This window comes from Aptenodytes forsteri, unplaced genomic scaffold (genome assembly GCF_000699145.1).
Source record: "Aptenodytes forsteri isolate BGI_AS27 unplaced genomic scaffold, ASM69914v1 Scaffold546, whole genome shotgun sequence".
Lineage (NCBI taxonomy): Eukaryota > Metazoa > Chordata > Aves > Sphenisciformes > Spheniscidae > Aptenodytes > Aptenodytes forsteri.
In genome coordinates, this window is record NW_008795099.1 from 1 (window position 1) to 20,110 (window position 20,110).

The 20,110-nt window shown below is 43.5% G+C and overlaps 4 protein-coding genes across 4 annotated transcripts; 2 read left to right on the forward strand and 2 right to left on the reverse strand.

Annotated features, from left to right (window-relative positions):
* The first annotated feature begins 4,171 nt into the window (after positions 1–4,171).
* On the forward strand, positions 4,172–4,569 carry LOC103893210 (scale keratin). Its single transcript, XM_009277033.1, has one exon. It carries the CDS (start codon positions 4,193–4,195, stop codon positions 4,556–4,558), a length of 366 nt encoding a protein of 121 aa, XP_009275308.1. The 5' UTR covers positions 4,172–4,192; the 3' UTR covers positions 4,559–4,569.
* Positions 4,570–6,976: 2,407 nt separating this feature from the next.
* Positions 6,977–7,738, reverse strand: LOC109279406 (scale keratin-like). The gene has a single exon (XM_019471463.1). It carries the CDS (start codon positions 7,736–7,738, stop codon positions 6,977–6,979), a length of 762 nt encoding a protein of 253 aa, XP_019327008.1.
* Positions 7,739–11,569: 3,831 nt separating this feature from the next.
* Positions 11,570–12,331, forward strand: LOC109279407 (scale keratin-like). The gene has a single exon (XM_019471464.1). It carries the CDS (start codon positions 11,570–11,572, stop codon positions 12,329–12,331), a length of 762 nt encoding a protein of 253 aa, XP_019327009.1.
* A 1,528-nt stretch (positions 12,332–13,859) lies between these two features.
* LOC103893175 (feather keratin B-4) lies at positions 13,860–14,198 on the reverse strand. Its single transcript, XM_009277036.2, has one exon. The coding sequence runs from the start codon at positions 14,190–14,192 to the stop codon at positions 13,860–13,862; it is 333 nt and encodes a 110-aa protein (XP_009275311.1). The 5' UTR covers positions 14,193–14,198.
* Between the last annotated feature and the right edge of the window lie 5,912 nt (positions 14,199–20,110).

Here is a 20,110-nt window from a genome sequence, read left to right on the forward strand (position 1 = left end):
AGCAAGAAGCTGTGGGACACCTGTGGGCCTTTCTAGACCCAGCCCCAGAGCCTTCATATCCGTCAGGAATGGAAAATTGTAGGAGAAGCTAGTGATCCCAAATTTTACAACTTTTAATATTTTCTAGAAATCTTTTATTTTGTTGTTCTTAATTATTTACTTTCTCTCCAGTTTCACAGATCTCTTCCCTAATATGCTCTTTTGTATATTTTTTGTTTTACATTTTCAGAGTCCTTTCACTTTATAATTATCTTTATTGTTTATGTCGTGAACCTCTTTGAAAATATTGTATTTATTTAGCTGTTGTTTGTTGTTTAATCTTGACAACTGTAAGAGTGGACATTTTTAGCTTTAAATTTTCATTTCTTGTTGTTCCTCTTGTCTTCCTATGTTTTGTTTTGTATATTCTGTCTGATATAATCAACATGTATTTCCAATAAATCTTTTATGCATCACATCTGTAGTGTTTTTTTAATCCTTTTTTATTCTAAACATTGTTGAGGATTCACCTGACTTTATACTCTTCGTAATACGGATGATGTTCTGCTCCACCGCCATAGTCCTTATTCTCTGTTTCCTTTCAGTGATGTGGTACATTCCTTTTTGGTATATTTTTTCTTCTGTTGATTATTTTGTGTAGTAGTTTTCATTCATGGCCAATTTAGTATACATTTACTGGAGAGAGCAACAGAGTTAAAGGTTAAAAATATCTTTTTCCATCCTGTACATATTTTCTTTCTCTTAAGGTTTTTCTTTAACTTCAAAGATTATCTCCTGCACCTTACTCCTGTAAGTTTTTTTTTCTTGTCTCTTTTGCTTAGTTGATATTCATTAGCATATGATTATCAATATATTTTAAAATACATAGTGAATTTTCCCTGGTTGATGCTGTTACTATTATGGTATAAAGCCTTCACTTTCTTTATCTTCCATGAAAATACATTCTAAATTCTCTCCTATGATAAATTTTGTCACACTTCACTAGTTTTAAGAGGTACTTTAAGACACTAATATATCTCCAGACCAGTGAAATACTCCTGTCTCTCATTTAAAATGCAGAAATTATGATTAATTTTGAAAATACCACCTTTCGACTCTTCATCTCCTGTCTTTAACATCCAGCTTTTCAACTCCACTTTTTCTGGTTGCTTGAAGTTCTAGAGAGATGCTGGAAAGAACAGGAAGTTTTTATCGCAGTCCACCAGGCTCCTGCTGAAGACAGCTGTAGACACTCTGTGAAAGGAGCAGACTACCCTGGATGACACAAAAGGGAAAGTAGGGCAGGGACAGAGCCGGCCAGGCCCAGCGGCTATGAACCACAATCTGATTAGGCGAGTGATAGGACTGACAGTGGCTCCCTGTTTAGACTGATGCTATTACTCACCATTGGGACATGCAAGTCACATTATAACAACAAAACGTCATGCATAAATCATTAGTCAGTGTTTCTAAAGTTCTTTGATATCCCTTGTTCCTAAGTTGCTTGAGAAAATTTGCAATAAGCACTTTTTTCCCCCGGGAACCCCCAAAAGACATTTTGTAATTCGGAGCGCATTTAAATCACAATATTATTAAATACAAAAAGTAATGCTATCAAGTGGAGAGAGGAAATAGAGGACTTTGATGTGGAGAGGGTTTGTTGCCCTGAGACAGAGTAATGAGGCACAACTTGCTCTGACTTGCAGGCTTTGCGATAAAATGTAAATCTGGGCAAGGAAGTCACCCCCAAGCTGGGAGATGTGGATTGCAGTAATTCACTTTCTACACCTGGAGAGTGTTTTTTGTCTTCCCCTGCAATAAATGCAGGGCAGTTTTTGTTGGGGAAACAATCCCTTTGGCCAGCTGTTGCTTCCACTTTCCTCCCAGCCACAGCTCCTCCCAAACCGCAACAATACATGTCAGAAAAAAAAAAATAAAACCAGAAATCTAAACAGAATTCCTTCATCACCTGAAGAGAAAAGGAAAATACCGGGGTGAAGCTGTATCACAACAAGAAATACTCAGCTTAGGCATTGCAGGAATTAAGACCAGATACTTCAGCTCGGGGGGTCTTCTCAGGGATGACAATAAGAAGGGTCTGTAAAATGCCTTGGACGTGGGTAAAAACCAAAAAGTTAGAATAGAAGATACTGACTGTCCTCTGAAAAAGCACAGAAAAAGCATAAATGATCACAAATGTATGTAGAATTTTTTCTGGAAAGTATAGTTTGAAATAACGACATTTTCACCTGATGTACAGCAAATGTGACATCTTACACTAACAGAGGAATGGATCAAGAATGTTGAAAGGATTTTTTTGTAATGAAAGAAAAGAAAAGCTACATTAATATTGACCCACGACTTCCAATGGCACAAATCATGATTTAATTAAAGTAATGGCGTGCACCACCTTGTTTCCTGTACATTAAAGCAAATGTGATTGTGTAACACTGAAGCGTCTAAATCGCTCACACATTTTCATACATTAACACAACACCAAACATTAGCTGGGTTGAACACCAACTAATGAATGTTTGTGACATTATTTCAAAGTACTTTTTTCTCAAGAAGCCCCAGAACATACTTGATAAGAGTTAACGCCCACAACATCTAACAAAAAAATCTTTATCTGCTTCTTTGATTTTTCCTCAAAATTGTACCTGTTTTGGTGAATCATGGGCAGGGATGGGACTTCATACATTTCTGGATGGTGACTTCTTTGACTTCCTAGCTCAATTCACTGTCAGCAGAACCATGGGCCCCTTTAAAGCTGAATTTCAGTTCCCAGTTAAACTCTTTTAGTGAAACAAAATGATTTTTACGTAGGGTTGAGTTGCCACTCAAAAGACTGTTCTTCTCAATTAAAAGCTGTTGGGGAATTGGCATGTGTATTGTATGATCTCAGCTGATATTCATGACCACTTGAAATCCATCTTAGGTCAATGAGGTTTATTTAAGTTAGGGATGGAAAAGACAAATTCCTGGGTAGTCCTAGGATAAGCTGCACTCTGTCTCCAATTAATTTACCAGATAAATTTAAAAGACTGTTAAGAAAAAATGTACACGTCAACCAATGATGAGTCTTATGAAATCTCTGAGCGCACAAGCTTATGGCGACTTTGTAAAGGGAGAAGTAACATGTGGAGTCAGCTTAATGCACATGGTAATTCCAGTGAGGTCACTATAATGATACCAGGAATTACACTAGCCAATTAAGACCCAAGATTAAAGAAATCGTGATGGTGTAACGTGGACATCACACGGTGTGAGAATTTGAATAAAATCATAACCACGATAAACACAAAACTTTCATCACTCAAAGCTATTAAACAATTTCTGTTAGGCAGCCAAACGCAACCCCCAGCACCAAGCGAGTTTCAAATCCTATAGGAATGCTGAGAAACTCTATATAAGCTCCAGCCCCTGAGTTCATCCAGACACTTCGTTTGGCTTATTCGCCTTGCTGAGCTTAGTGAGTATTATTTTTTTAATTTCTTTCTATATACTTAATCGGAACCTGTATCAGAGTAGATGCAGAAGGTTCCTATAGGTATGCTCAGATTTTGAGCAGCATTAGATTGTTTCTGTGTGTAACTACTCTTAGTGAAAGCAGTAGTAAATGCAGGATTTGGGAGGCTCGGTGTGAGTGCAGGAACTCTGAGAAATTGATTTGAGTGTTCTAAGCTTAAAAATCACAGATGAAAATGCTGTTATTTCAGATAATTATTTTAATATTTTATAAAATTTAAGATAAATGTATAAGATGGCCATATTTTCAGCTGTGTTCAGTGGCATTCTGGGAGACATAAATAAACCCTTCTATTTCAAGCAATGCCACATCTAACTTGGGTCTGTTTCCCCACTTTGGGGAGCTCTGTGGTAGATGAGACTGAGGTTCTTACATTGTTCTTCAGGGTGTGTGTTTGCAGGAAGCGTAAGACACATCCATGCAAGGCCAGAAGAAAGATCCATCTGTGGGGTCTGGTCATTCCTGGGGTAGACTTAACAAAGTTAGAAAGTCTGAATCCAGGTGCTCAGCTAGTGTTAATCAAGTTGATCAAGGCTGCACATAAAACATGTGCTAGAGCACAGGAAAGAACAACATAGTAATCTCGCTCATATCAGCATTTTGAAATTTATCTCATAAACCTTCAGCCTTTTTGTTAGTCTTTTTCAACTCTATCAGTGGCAAACTGATCTCCACCCCTGCAAGATGTCTTGCTACGACCTGTGCCCACCGAAAACCAGCGTCGCCGTCCCCCAGCCCATCGCTGACAGCTGCAACGAGCTGTGCGCCCGGCAGTGCCCCGACTCAACGGCCTTCATCCAGCCGCCCCCCGTCGTCGTCACCTTCCCCGGCCCCATCCTCAGCTCCTTCCCCCAGCAAGCCGTGGTGGGCTCCTTGGGAGCACCCGCCTTTGGGGGCTCCCTGGGGCTGGGGGGCCTCTACGGTGCCGGGGCCACGCTGGGCTCGGGGGGCCTCTGCACCTTTGGCAGACCCTACGCTCCTCCCGCCTGCAGCCCTTACGTCTTGCCCCGCTACAGCAAGAAGCTGTGGGACACCTGTGGGCCCTGCTAAACCCAGCCCCAAAGCCCCCAGCGTCCCTGGGCCACCTCAGCCTCATGCCTCCTCTCCTTTCTCCCCTCCTTCCCCTCTCTCCATGCTGCCTCTCCTCCTTGCTCCTGCCCGTGCCCGCATGCGCGACTCCACCATCGTCCCACAGGCCGCTCGCTTGTCTCTGCAACGGCTGCTGCCTGGGAGAAGCCTGAAGGAACACCGCTCTTGAAGCCCGGGGGGACAGCCTGCCTGCCTCTGCCTTATGTGGCTTTCTCCACTGCAATAAAACAAGCCTGCATCCAACGCCTGCCTCGCCGCCTTGTCTTTCAAAGCCCAGCCTGGGCTGCAGGGTTCCCTTGCCCTGCACGTGTCCCCTGCCAGCCGGGCCAGGGCAGTCTCTTAGCCCCAGCAGAGCCAGGCTGAGCTGCCTTTGGGGAGACCCCACAGCCCCGGCAGCTCTGGCCACACATGGTCCTGGAGCTGAGCTCCAAGGGCCCTGCCTGAACACAGGCTGCTCCCCTGCCTGCAGGACATGCAGCCCGGGGGCGTTTACAGACTTCCAGCCTCCTTGCACATGAGCGCGGCTGCTCCAGGGGCTGGAGGACAGCCAGGGGCAATGCCTGCCGTGGCTCCAGCCCCTTTGTGCCTCCATGGCTCTGCTTCAGGCCCTGGGGGAGAAAGCAAAGGGGAGATTCCCCGTCCTCTTCCTTATCCCCTCCCCTTCCCCTTCTCTTTCCTCTTCTTCTTTCCCTTTCCCTCCTTCTTCTCTCCCCCTTCTTAGTCTCCTTCCCCTTCCCTTTCCTCTTCTTCTCTCCACCAGGTCCCCCTGCCCTTTTGCTTGTGGGTGATACCTTGGATTGCAGAGCCCCTTCCACTACCTGTATGACTCCAGGGCCCCTCTTGGCTATGAGATTTCATCCTTCTCCATGCTCAGCAGCAGGTACTGTAGCCCATACTCCTCATGCCAGTACAGCCCGTTCCTCCGCAGCAGCTCTGGGCCATGCTAAATGTAGCAGGAGCATCCCCGGTTAATCTCCTGAAAGTGTTAATCTCTTTTTTCTTTGGATTAATGATCTACATTCTTTCTATCTTGGTTCTCATTTTATGCTGGTTGAGTATATTTGTCGTGGACTAATTTAAGAAATGTGGGGATTATAAACTCTGTCAATGAAGGAGAGGTTTGTGTTGTTTTCCTCTAACTTTCATTCTTATTAAAGTTCTATTGCATAATGCAATCAGATTCTGCCTCCCTTCTGCCCCCACCCCCCTTTAAATGTGTCATTCTTAACAGTCTTACAGGTTGTGAAGTTCAGCTTTTGGTATCAGGTTTCCATCCTCATCACCGGCAGACAAAAGCAGTTCATAAACCCTGCAGAAATCCCACTCCTACCTTTCATGAGGCTTTCCCCTTGTTCCCTTGGCTACTGTTGGTTTATGGTAACAAGAACATTTAGAGCTAAGAAAAAACCCCCCATATTTTCTTCATTATTTAATTGAGCTCTTCTACCAAGGAGAGCAGAGTCTGCAAAGTCATCTGAGCTCAATGCTCAATTCACACTATACATCCCATCATGGCGTCTATGAACGATGGCTCAGGAAGCCACCCCTTCAAATGAAAACGTACAAGACATGTCAATGAGAAGTAGGAATGAATTTCAAATACCACAAAGTATTTCCTGCTCAGGAAAAAAACTTCTCCTCATAACCGGAAAAATTTTCATTTTCCCATAATAAGGTATTTTGATTTTTTAATTTAGTTGTAGAATTAAACTGAAAGCAAATCTGTGCATGCAATGTGTTTCAGCATAATGGCACGAATACAGAAAAGTATTTTCAAGCCATTTTTAGATCATTTTGCAATGACAGAAAGCTTCCGCAGACTACCTATTGAATAAAGTCCTGCAAAAAGAAAAAAATTAAACAGACCCACTTAAGAACTGCATAAAGGGCGGAAACAACGTTCATTTTTTGTCATGACACTTGGACTGCTGAGGGACTCGAGGCATTTTGTCCCTGCACAAACAAGGGTGAATATTGCTCCCCGAGGAGGCTGAAGAACAATGAAAACCAGAGAAGTTCTTGTGCAACACCACAGGGTTTTAATGTGAAAGAGAAGCGTAGCAGCCAATTACAGAAAGATCGAGGCAATACAAGGGGAAACACGTGATGCAGGTATCACGCTCTGGTAGCAGTGCCCCGCTCAGGACCCAGGGGACAGCCAAGGTGATGGAGGGATGCAGGGGATACCAAGGCTCAGCCATGCAGCCAGGGCACATGGTGGCACGGGGTAGTGGGCTGCTGGGCACACACAGCCTCCTCCTGTCCCCATGCCAGGGCAGCTGATGCATGCTGCCGCTCCCCATGGCTCTTGCTCCATGTCCTTGTGCCACGGTCCTTGCTTCAGGACTGTTGCTGGTTCTGGGCACCATCCTGGGGGCTTTAGAAAGCCCCGCAGCTCCCGCGGCGGGACATGCCCCACCTCTGCGCACCAGGGAGGTAGTACCCTGTGCCATAGGAAGAGAAGCCAGAGCCGTAGGACCTCCCACAACTGCCAAAGCCGCTGGACCCATATTGGCCTCCATAGCCCAGGGAGCCCACGTCACCCGTGTTGTCTCCAGAGCCTAGGGAACGGCCATACCCAGAGGAGCCCCCATAGCCTCCCAAACCAAAGGAGCTCCCATAGCCCCGGGAACCCCTATAGCCAGAGGAGCCCCCCAAGCCCAGGGAGCTCCCATAGCCCCCCAGACCAAAGGAGCTCCCATAACTCTGTGAGTTCCCATAACCCAAGGAGCCCCTGTAGCCAGAGGAGCCCCCCAAGCCCAGGGAGCTCCCATAGCCCCGGGAACGCCCATACCCAGAGGAGCCCCCATAGCTTCCCAAACCAAAGGAGCCCCCATAACTCCCCGAGCTCCCGTAGCCCAATGAACCCCCATAGCCCCCCAAACCAAAGGAGCCCCCATAGCCCTGGGAGCTTTGGGAACTGAAGGAACTCCCCAACCAGGCTGGGCCTGACGATCCCACAATGCTCTCCTGAGGAAAAGAGCTGAGTATTGGGCCCGGGACTGTCACCACAGCCGGCGGCGGGAAGATCACTGCTCTGGAGTCGGGGCATTGCTGCACACACGGCTCATTGTAGCTCTCGGCAATCGGCTGAGGGCAGGTCACCTCGCAGGGTCTCCAGGACTCACTGTAGCAAGACATCCTTCTTGTGATGGCTGAGAGTCTGCAACGCACAGCAGTAGGGAGTTTTATGGTAAATGAGCAAATACCAGAGCTGGACTGGGAGGACGTGAACCAAGATTGTTAAGCAATGACTCTGTGTCTGAAATATCAGAAGTTAACAGGGAAACAGATAAATTTATACATGCTAACAAATAAGACTCATTCTTGTATCAACTCAACCTTTATCCTTTCTTTCTTTTCATCATGATCACCTTTGTAAATAACTTGATGTGAAACAGAGATTCAGTTCTGGATAAGTTAGATAGACAGATCTGTCTGTAGCAACTTGGACTGGTGAGGATGCACTCACAAAGTGTAAGAACCAGTGAAAGAGAAGCTAACAGGAATAGGAGAAAAGGCTCATTGACTATATGTATTAATTCAGACTTCATGAGGTGTAAGTCACCCCAAGTATTTCTATAGGTTGGAGATCTACTTCCTATCCTAATGCAGTGACTCCTGATACTGCACCTGGACAAAAACACGTTTTCGGAAGGAAACAAAGGACGTAAGTCTGTAAAAACACATGCAGGAATCATCTCTGTGACAAAAGCATTGTTAAAGTAAATACTAATAGTAGTAGAAAGAATGAGTGAAACCACACTTACCTTGTTCACTGCAGAGACTGAGACAAGAGAAGTGGATAGAAAGGCTACAGGTGATACGAGCTTTTATACTCTTCTTTAAGCCACCCTTTGTGCCTCTGGTCCTAATTCATTACAAAACAAACGTGATGGTGGGAGCTTTGATTTTGCCACCTCAGCACTGTCCCTCCCAAATGCTAGTGTGGGTGTGATGCAACTGCTGATGACAATTTTGGGAACTTGCAGCTGAAGGGTTGCCATACAGTCATCGACTGAAAGCCAGAACAAGAGTCATGCGTCATGTTAGTCCCATTTTAATGTTCAAGGTAGTATTTACATGGTCTGGAGCCCTTTTTGGTGCCACGTGCACAAACCAGGTAAAGGTCATCCAACATGTGAAGTTTGGCTCTGAGAGGACACAAGTTCTCCTTGTGGCTGGCTAGGGATCTATAAATGTTGTTATACAGCAGAGCAAAGAGCTGACACGATGCAGGCGCACTCCTGATGGGATATCACTATTGCTAATAACAGCACGAAAGCAGTAAGCCCTGGAAAAGGTTTTAGCTTGTGCTCTAAGCTTTTCATTTTACCTACAATTAACCCAGGCAGGGAGACCTGTGTCTGATTTACTGCACCTGTCAAATGATACAGGGGAATGATACAGTCCCATCATCACTAGCAATATTAACTACAACCCAAGCAGAGCTAGCATCGGTCCATTGAAACCTCTCCCAACATCCTTCTCTCAAGTCTTCTGAGAAAATTCAAAGGACACTAGGTTAACAGAGGAATGGCTGGGCTAAGTGACACCTTCAAAGAGGCAGAAAAGGCCTTATTGATATAGCCAGAACTGTTGACAGGGTCTCTGTCTAAAGTTAATACCAAACATTTCAAAATTTCATTTGAAATCTCTACTTCTAGAAGTTCAGTTAGAAATGCATTTAAAAACAATCCTAATTTTCTTTCCCCCCACCCATGAAGTACTGACCACTTAAGAAAAAGTGGGAAATTAAAATAGTATTAAAAAGGAGATATCTTAATGGGATAAGTCTGTGGCACCATAGAGTTATTTGCAAATCTGTTCTTTTCTAATTTTACAATATTGCAAAAGATAGGCTATAAATTACCTCTAAATTGTAAGATAGCTGTGCCTTTGAAGTGTCATCAGGATTTGCTGATAATAATGACAGGCACCTGGAAGATAATGACTTTAAGCTGCTTCACAAATACTCGTTAATACTTAGTGCTCGCAATTTCTGTTTTTATCATATTAAATGAAGAAGGGCAGGATTTAGAAGCTCCCTTGTTATGAAACAGCATCGCTTAAAATATATGCCAACGAATGTCACTCCTTTTGATTCTCTAACCAGACTGTGATTTGTAACTTCAATGCTTGCAAGGATTTGATTTTCATTCATGATCTCAAGTTCTTTATTTTACTAAGTATTAATACGTTTGGGGAGATTATGACATGTCCATGCTACAGATTATAGATAGTAGCTTCATCTCCCTTTACGAGCCAGGATTTTGCTAATATGCCTGAAATATCTATTGCCTTAAATTCTAGGTTGGGGGAAGAGCCCCATTAAAAATTATCTGAATTTTCAGGCTTAACTGGCTATCTGTCCATGTTCTGAAAAACAAGGGGTCTCAAGCTGATGTCCTAAAATCTCTACTCCTAGACTTTCCAAATCATTTGCTCTCACTTCTAAATGACCCCCTCTCTTATGCATGAAGCTGTACCTAATGACACAGAGCACTTCGTTCACACATCTCTAAACTGATGTTCTTGCACAAGATTTGTGTGCTGATAGTTGCGTGTTTGTGTATAACTATAGTACAACACATCAAATATGAATTTTTAGTGGGTGTTTGTAAAGCCTCTTATTGTTCCTAGGAGGATCTGGAACATCTCTGAAGTGTCACTGCCTCAATGACATTTCAGACAGCAGTAAAAATAACAATGGAATCCACCTTATAATTCATGAGTGATTAATGGTATTTGATCTGCAAATACAGATGTTAAAACCCCCATGTTTCTAAACCAGATGCAGATACCTGAAATTCTCCCTTTCCTGTTACGTCTCTCCCTCTTTTTATCCAGCTTGCATGTATTTTCATAGTATTCACTTAAATGGCACTATTCATAAAAGACAGGTAACTTTAATTGATCCTTACTCATCTACCCTAAAAAAATCAAACTTATTATCTTAAAACTTAAAGTGGAATTAAATAGCAGATGGCCCAATGCTGGTGCTGGGTATTAGATGTCTGAAAGATCTCATCATTCACCAGACCAATGCCCACAAGTTGGTAGTGACATTGTATCACACCTGTTTTTGAAGGTGGGGAGTGGCAGTGCAAAGCAAGCAAAATTAAATCCCTCAATGTGAAGGTTGTTTTGTTACTATGTAGGACCTGAGGCACAAAGGGTGTTTCATATCTGTAAGCAGTTTGAGAAAAGTATAAAAGCTGTCTCCACTCCAAGGCTCTCTATACACATCTCCTGGCTTATTCTCCTTGGTGAACAGGGTAAGTCTGATTTGGCCCAACCTCTATCCTCCTCAAGCTTTTTTCTGTTGATGCTAAATTCTACATGATGCTATGGATTGGCAGGTTAGAGAACTGCGGGTGTCTGAAGGTGTGATCCTTAGAACAAAATGGGAAGTTTTACTATGCCACTTTGAATAACCATTTCCCAGGCATTTCAGCTCCAATTCAGGATCTACATGCATTATAAAATTTAAAAATATCAGAGTGATCATAGTATCTACCACCTTGTGGTAGTACTTGCCCCATAAGGGTAAATATTCTTATTTGGAAGTTGAGTGTTACTGGGGAAGCAATATGAAACTGGCTATATCTGATACTTTTTTTCTTAACTTGCTGTAAATACCTTACCAAACTTCAGTCTGTTTCAGCTGGTCTTAATAAATTAGATTCATCATACTACAAGCAAGAGCAGTAATATCAAGTGTGGGATTCACCATACATGACATTAGATGTCTGCATCTGCGCATGACATCTAGGGGATCTTGACCGTAAACGAAGTCTAGGATGTGATTTATGTGACCAGATGTAGGTATACTTTACAAAGTAATGAACTCTGGGCTGTCACAATTTCCACTGACTATAAAGCAAGCACAGGCATCTAGAGTCAGGTCAAAATTTCTGCATGTGAAACCTCCCTACTGTGCGTTGCAGACTCTCAGCCATCACAAGAAGGATGTCTTGCTACAGTGAGTCCTGGAGACCCTGCGAGGTGACCTGCCCTCAGCCGATTGCCGAGAGCTACAATGAGCCGTGTGTGCAGCAATGCCCCGACTCCAGAGCAGTGATCTTCCCGCCGCCGGCTGTGGTGACAGTCCCGGGCCCAATACTCAGCTCTTTTCCTCAGGAGAGCATTGTGGGATCGTCAGGCCCAGCCTGGTTGGGGAGTTCCTTCAGTTCCCAAAGCTCCCAGGGCTATGGGGGCTCCTTTGGTTTGGGGGGCTATGGGGGTTCATTGGGCTACGGGAGCTCGGGGAGTTATGGGGGCTCCTTTGGTTTGGGAAGCTATGGGGGCTCCTCTGGGTATGGGCGTTCCCGGGGCTATGGGAGCTCCCTGGGCTTGGGGGGCTCCTCTGGCTACAGGGGCTCCTTGGGTTATGGGAACTCACAGAGTTATGGGAGCTCCTTTGGTCTGGGGGGCTATGGGAGCTCCCTGGGCTTGGGGGGCTCCTCTGGCTATAGGGGTTCCCGGGGCTATGGGAGCTCCTTTGGTTTGGGAGGCTATGGGGGCTCCTCTGGGTATGGCCGTTCCCTAGGCTCTGGAGACAACACGGGTGACGTGGGCTCCCTGGGCTATGGAGGCCAATATGGGTCCAGCGGCTTTGGCAGTTGTGGGAGGTCCTACGGCTCTGGCTTCTCTTCCTATGGCACAGGGTACTACCTCCCTGGTGCGCAGAGGTGGGGCATGTCCCGCCGCGGGAGCTGCGGGGCTTTCTAAAGCCCCCAGGATGGTGCCCAGAACCAGCAACAGTCCTGAAGCAAGGACCGTGGCACAAGGACATGGAGCAAGAGCCATGGGGAGCGGCAGCATGCATCAGCTGCCCTGGCATGGGGACAGGAGGAGGCTGTGTGTGCCCAGCAGCCCACTACCCCGTGCCACCATGTGCCCTGGCTGCATGGCTGAGCCTTGGTATCCCCTGCATCCCTCCATCACCTTGGCTGTCCCCTGGGTCCTGAGCGGGGCACTGCTACCAGAGCGTGATACCTGCATCACGTGTTTCCCCTTGTATTGCCTCGATCTTTCTGTAATTGGCTGCTACGCTTCTCTTTCACATTAAAACCCTGTGGTGTTGCACAAGAACTTCTCTGGTTTTCATTGTTCTTCAGCCTCCTCGGGGAGCAAAACTCCCTGGTGTGCTGAGTTATCAAACAATCTGCCCTGCTCAATCTCCCTTTAAAATGTGGAATAAAAGTTTAATTGGGATCCTTAAGGCATCAACAGCATTGTGTTAATGAATGTTTGTTCAGCAATTTACCAGTCATTATCTTCCCCAAGGTTCAGAACAGGCAGGGTAATTGTTATTGCTCTGAGGATTTCTGGTGACACCCCAAAGGGCTGCCAAATCATCACATAAATTAGCAATCAATTACTACATAATTGCAGCATTCCTGACCTAGCAAGCCAACAAAGGAAGAATCATACATAATTTTTTCTTTAATTTGTTGATTTTTAAATGTTCTTCCTGATATTTACTGCCATTCTTTGTTAATGGCAAAATGTTCTTCATAATCTAAAAAGTGAGTATGAAAATAATACCAGAGATTGCTGGGATTTTATGAGCTCCAAGGAATTGAAATACCAAGAGATGAAATGATATATTGCCTGTAAGACAGCATTAGCTTTCCCACCTCTTCCCGCCCCGTCACCCCCATTGATTGTTAGCCAGGAATGATTATTCCATATTGTACTTAAAGAAGTGTGACTATGGGGAAAGATACCCTATCAAAAAAGGGGTATTACTCATTGCTTGTATTTATCTATGATTACCTCCTTTCTAATTGCTATGGTATGAGTTAAATGAAGATCTGCCCAGTACTGACAATTTATGCACAGGCAAATTTTTCCCAGAGAAGGCTCCGAAGAGGAAGAGAGAGGAAGAATATTGCAAGACACATATTGTGATGCACCATACATTTAATGAGTGAGAAGCAGAATTTAAAAAAAATGTACAGCATAAGAAAGCAGTAGGGTTGAATATGGATAAGACTAATCATCCATTTCAAGGGAATGCTTTACAGCTGGACACCCAGCTCCTACATGCAACAATAAAAGTTACATTTTTCACCTCATTGTTAACAGAGAAAGGCATTAAATCAGAAATGCCAAGCTCCTGCAGTCCCATTAGCTTAGGGAAAAGCTGAGGGTGGTCAGCAAGCATATGGCCATGGTCATGAACTCAGTCCTGCATCCGGATCATGCCTTTAAGCTTCTGGTTGTTCCTTTGTGGTTTTTCCCCAAGGCTTTGTCATGGCCCACACCGGTTGTAACGACGGTAGGACCTCCCATAAAGGCCACCTAGACCTGAATGTCCAAGGCTCCCAAGTCCCAGGGAGCTGCCAGAGGAGATGGGGACCCCCCCAGCATTGAGAGCATCCCCGACAGCTGCAGACGCTGAGGATCCCACCGTGGTATTTTGTGGGAAGGAGCTGAGGATCGGGCCGGGCAGGGTCACCACCACAGGAGAGGGCTGGATCACATATGTCGAGTCCTGGCACTGCCTGACGCAGGGCTCGTTGCAGCTATTCGCCAGCGGGGTTGGGCCACAGGTGGTGGGAGGACACAGGTCATAGCAAGACATGTCTGCGGGATGGAACTAAGTCTGAAACACAGGGAAGGAGGTAAATACAAGGAAGAAGTTGTAATTAATTATAGTCATGTAATTAAGCTGCTGAGATTATGGAGAGTGCAACAAACTAACTAGACACTATGTGCAGAATGGAATAATGTGTTAGTCTTAGGTTGAAAGGAGACTTCAGTGAAACCCAAACTCCTCTACACTACAGAGGACAGCTCAATGCGTAGCTCTACCTGCTCCTGAGCAGTCTTTGATAGCTCATTTCCCACAACACTCCTCCAGGATGCCTGCAGCCCTGCAGTAGGTGGGAAGTGAGGGACAAGGCTTATGATCTCCTGTATGACACAACTAGAAGAAACTTCGCCCAAAACAGAGGGAAGAAGAAAAAATTCCTCAGCAGGTAGAAGTGAGGAGCATAACCTGGTAATGTGACACTTACCTGTGAAAGGGAGCTGTTATCCTCCCCACTGATGGGCTTGTCTCTTAAACAGCAAAAGAACAAATATTCTGCCTAATTCTTATTTAATCATCCCCTTTTCTTTGTGCTTATTTCCTCTTACATGAGTCTTACAGAGAAAGCAGCTTTCTGCCTGTTTCTGAAGGGGAGGGAAATGGAAGTTGACGGTGTCCAAAATCATTTGATAAGCAAATAGAACAGGCAGAAGCTCTACTATTGATATTTTAGTTTCAGGTTATTGAGGTGCTGCAATGGAGATCTAGTGCCAAAGTATTCAGAGCATTTTAGAAGGAGACGATTCAAGTATTTCTGGTCCCAAAGTGCTTAGGAACAGAGAAGGATTATTTTCATGGTATCCTAGTGCAAGAAGGGATATACTTTCAATATTGTTCAGCACACTTGAAAATTTGAGCCCATTTACTTGCCTATCTACAGAATAAGCTCCGAGAAAGTAAAAAAATCTCTGTACAGATTCTCCACATCCACTTCTAGTTGCTGAGCAATTCACATGCAGAGATTAGAACATCTTGGAACTGAATGATCCAGTGACACAAATGAAAAATGAGTCTGAAGTCCTGTATCCAGCAATTGCCACCCTTCAAAGAACAGGTGCCCTCTTTCAGAGAAAGAGCTACTTGCAGGTCTCCCACACACACTGATAAAGAGCATAAACCTTAGACTGCTATAGACAAGGCAGTGTAAAAATAAAATACGATGAAGGCAACAATTCAGGACATTGAAAGATAGCAAGCAGGTTCAGACTTACCCTTTTCACCAAGGAGAATAAAGCAGAAGAAGTGGATGGCAGCAACTCTCACTGTGCTGGCTTTTATACTGTGTCCTCGAGTGCCTGAGGACCTGAGACATACTTTGTGCATGTAGCTTTACCAGCCAATTGCTAAAGACTGCTTGTATGCAAAATATTCCCAGCTGATGATTTACTTTCTCCTCACTGTTTGTATTTATTGCCTTGATCTAATTTCCTCACCATAATGTATGCATTCCACTATAGAGGTTTCTTTTATCTTAAAGTCTTATGAGCCCAGTTAATTCCTGGTAAAATCAACTGCTTCATCTGAGTTACTAAAGAAATTCTTTTGCATCCTAAGGACAATATATGCAATGTATGTCATTTGACACAGATGAATACATATATTGGGAAAGACACATGTGAACTCCCCTGCGAAATCCCCCTTCCCTCTTCATGGAGAGCACAAGTTTTTGACACATCTCACTCTGAAAGAGCCAGCAGTTACTATTTCTGACTCTGAATTGGACTGTAGGTTTGCCAAATTCCTCCCAAACAGCCACACAGCTGCACAAATTCAGAAAATAAAATCGTTACAGAAAGCACTTAGCAGAGCTGATTGCACTTTACCAGCCTCAAAGGTACTTAGTGGGAAACAGATTATTTGAGGGAACGTATTGTTTTACTTTCTTGACTCAGGAGACAAGATGAAAGAGTATCAGCAGTCTGATCTACTCATTTAATATTAAACTACTACACTTCCATGAAGGAATTTGAGACACAGCTCTTCAATTTGGGAACTGAGCGTCAAAGCCCTTAATCTAAGGAGTCTGCAGTTTTATCTTTCTTCCTACATCAAACTCCAGGAAAACAATTCAGGTCAGATTGAGGATGCATGTGAATTTTAGGCTAGTCAGAGACACTGGTACTCAGAGTCTTGCACAAGCTTACCTACGGGGTCATTAATGACGCCAAACAGTTTTACATTTGCCATTAAATTATTCTTTTCCCCTACTCTGTCTTGCACTATTACACAAAATTATACTCCAAATTAATGGTAGCTACTTACAGAAGTGTATAATATTCTTGTTCTTTTTTTCTCTTTTGAAAGCAAATAATGTTGTCTTCATTTTGCATGGTCTTAAAGAACATTGCAATGTGCAACAATTCCATTTCTTTTTCAAAGACAATTTCTAGATTAAAAAGTAATTGCATACAATGCACAAGCAGACTTTAGGGCAGGGATCAGTATTCCAATCTCTCCTCTCCTAGTGTTTAAATCACTTAGCTAGAGACATGCAAATTATCCCTGAACTGCGAGTATCTTCATTAAGATCTCCTGGGAAATAAATGCTGATTGTACACTTCTGAAGAGCAAAAGTCTTCAAAGTTCACAACACATTTTCATCAATGGCTCAGACATGCAAATAATGCATTATCAGAAAATGTGAAGGTATGTGACACTATTTGAACATGATCAGCATGTAAAGTTTGTGACCAGGATTACTAATGAATTTCACAAACTTCCGCACATTATACGGTGTCACAAACTGGAGTCCTTCCATTTTTTACTTAAAATACAAATAAGTATTTGCACAAAATCATGTGTTAAAAATCCCATTCCAATCATCAGTCACTGGATGTCCTTAGGTATGTGATGACCCCCATCAGTGACACTACTGACTGAAGCTCTCTTGTCCCTTGAGATTTACCAGCCTTTCCCCAATGCTCTTACCAACACACACACACAGACACACTACTGCAGTATCAGAATGTTAAAAAACATAATCCTTTATAGGAATAACTATCTACTGACCATAAGAGAAGCATGTGGGTTTGAACACAAACTCATCAAAAGGTATAGTGATGATAAAAAGAATCACAAGTCCTCTCCTGAAGGTGTTCATATGTTGAGTTAGCCTGGCTGGCTCAATCTTCTCATCCCAGGAGCTGAAAGCTTTGGGGTATTGCTCGTTGGAGTATTACAAAGAGTAGTGATCCTAAATCTCACAGTCACTTATCAGGGATGAAATTACACACTCAGGGCTTAAATTACAAGCTCTTGCTGTAACAGCAGATGGTACTCCCATGGGCCAATGTGACCAAAATGCTAAAGAGCAGGCAAAATTCCTAACCAAATTGAATTTTGACTCATCCACATTTTGGGAAGGTGGAGTCGGTGCATTTGGAGCCAGGCATTTTTAGTGGATGCAAACCAAAAAGATGAAAGAGGCACTATGGATCATGGTTTTCATCCAACGCCAGGATAAGTCCAGGCAATAAACACAAACAGTAAACAAAATTTCACTAGCGGGCATCCAGCCATATGCAAAAAAAACAAAACAAAAACAATTAATGCAGGAACTAGTTAGTAAATGTGCAAGAATGTCTCAGATCTTCCAGGCAGCCTGAGAAAGCTAGAAAAGCTCTTGCTCTTCAGAGCCTTCCTGCCTCTTCCCTTATCCCTGTATGCACAGCAGACGCTACAATTCTGGTTTCAGCTTTACAAAATTTGGTATTGAAATACATTTTCACTCACAGCAGTAGCAAATACTTGGCGTCCTGCAAAAACAGCTCATGTTATTCTTTTTTCTATGGGACCAACTTGTTCCAGCTATTCAGTGATAGATATTAACAGATGCAAGTTTATAAATCGAGAAAGAGAAGATACAGACAGTTCTTTTGTTCAGAGCATGTGTACTCTACCACGCAGTTTCTTATGCTGCTGTTTTATTGTCTGGTACTACGTGTTATTGCATACATGCTGCCTGATTATGTAGAACCCAGTCTAATACAGTATGACACTTCCAAAGCAAACACAATAACAACTTAGGAGGCAGTGCCTGAGCTTGTCTTGCCTAGAAAATTTTCTCTGTAACGTGATAATCTAGCTCATATTCTGCAGCAGTGAATAAAACACTTTCTGATTAACTACAAAACCAAACAGAGAAGCCGTTTACTTTGGGACTGTGCTATACTTGTTGCTACGATAAGTTTTAACCCAAAGAAGGGAGTTTGGGACAGAAATGAAGGGGGAAATTGATGCTTGAGGATTGGTTTTGCTTTTTGTTTTGAAGAAGCAAGCTGCATACCAGACCTTTCTGCTACAATTTCTGAATGCTTGAAGGAAAGATCCCAACTTTGGAAAGAGCGTGCATGCATAGGAGTTACCTCTGTAGAGAGGTTTGGTGACGTTGATTAGAAGAAAGCTTAACAGAGAATTGCAGAAGGGGATTGCAAGGGTAGGAAAATGTACTTTGTGATGAGAAGTGACATTATCTGTCCACCTGAATATGTTAAAGATACCTCCAATGTGGTGCCTCAGCCATAACTCCTTCCAGCCATACCGATACTGTGGAATTATAACTTCTCTGCTATGTTAGATGCGCAGGTCGAACTCCGTAGGAGAAAGCTATTTTGCCAGAACTGCAAATGAATGATGACTTCTTTGGAATGCACCCCCTTTGATCAAGCAATAGCTTCAGTTGAGATGGCAAAAAATATATTACACGTTTAATTCAGACCAATGTTCTGCTGTACTATAATATCAAACTGCTAACTTTCCATTCTCTTCTGTTGTTTATTAAGAAAACCTACTCCTTAAAATTATTAATTCTTTCATGGAACTGCTGTACCTCCTTTAATTTAGCTCCACTAATGACTGTAGTCAATATAACTTTGTCAACATCTTTCCCTTGCTTTACAGTTCAGCATCAGTCTGTACAGACACAGACAAAGACTCCAAGCAAGAAACTTCACTGATATCAGGCTGTGAGTTGTATAGGCTGACAGGACATTGAATCATCCAGAGCCTTCAGGTAGAGCTTTTCAAACCTTCTTCCTTTAGGGACCAAAGCTCCCAGTCTCTAAACACTACCTTTATTACAACATAGATGATCAAGCTAGAACAAAACAACGCCCGATAAAGTTCACATCTACTAGGCACAACAGGTAGGAGTCAGTTTATAAAGACACACTGAGGAAGGGTTAGAACTTAAAATCTTTTAATCTCTTTCTCCCAGATGTGCTTGCCAGCCCAGCAAATTTTAAAGGCCAATTCCCTTGCAAAAACACCACAAAGTCTTCTCTTCCTCTCCTCCAAGACTTACCAGGACCTGATCTCAGCTGCCAAGAGGTGCTGCATCCATCACAAAGCTGTGGGCTGCACCAGCTCACTGGCCTCTCTCCCACCACCTCTGCCCTGAGCAAGCTCAGCTGTACTCAGGCAAAGCATAATCTCTCCCTTCTTTTAAAGGGGTCTTCCTAAGTATCACAGATAGGCTAAAGAAAACCACAATCTTCTTCCAGGTTGCCCAGGTAATAGCATAGACATCCTATTTGTGCAGCCAGCTGAGAACAGATGAGTGGAGGTAGCGTTTCAGAAAAAGGCTTATCCCTATAATTTCTGGTGTTCCTCATGCCCCTGTAGATTTTCCTGCTCTATCTCTCTCTCTTCTCTTTTCTACGTAGACACTCTTTGTCTATTATATCTACAGAAGGATAAGGAGAAACAGTATTCCCCTCAGTGAGCTTTCCCCTGAAATTAGGCTATTCCGCTTCTCTTTGAAGGGGAGCTAACCCCCCTTCTCAAATCAGCTTATTGCCCCATTCGCATCCCTCTTCAAAGACATCCATCTCAAAACAAACATGTTCTCATAAAAGAGCAGTATTAAAACAGTTAAAGGGCCTTTTTCCATCTCCGTGGTACAGTAGGTA

Excerpts from the sequence above, each read along its gene's own strand:
- LOC109279406 (XM_019471463.1), bottom strand. The coding sequence starts at position 7,738 with ATGTCTTGCTACAGTGAGTCCTGGAGACCCTGCGAGGTGACCTGCCCT.
- LOC103893175 (XM_009277036.2), bottom strand. The coding sequence starts at position 14,192 with ATGTCTTGCTATGACCTGTGTCCTCCCACCACCTGTGGCCCAACCCCG.
- LOC103893210 (XM_009277033.1), top strand. The coding sequence starts at position 4,193 with ATGTCTTGCTACGACCTGTGCCCACCGAAAACCAGCGTCGCCGTCCCC.
- LOC109279407 (XM_019471464.1), top strand. The coding sequence starts at position 11,570 with ATGTCTTGCTACAGTGAGTCCTGGAGACCCTGCGAGGTGACCTGCCCT.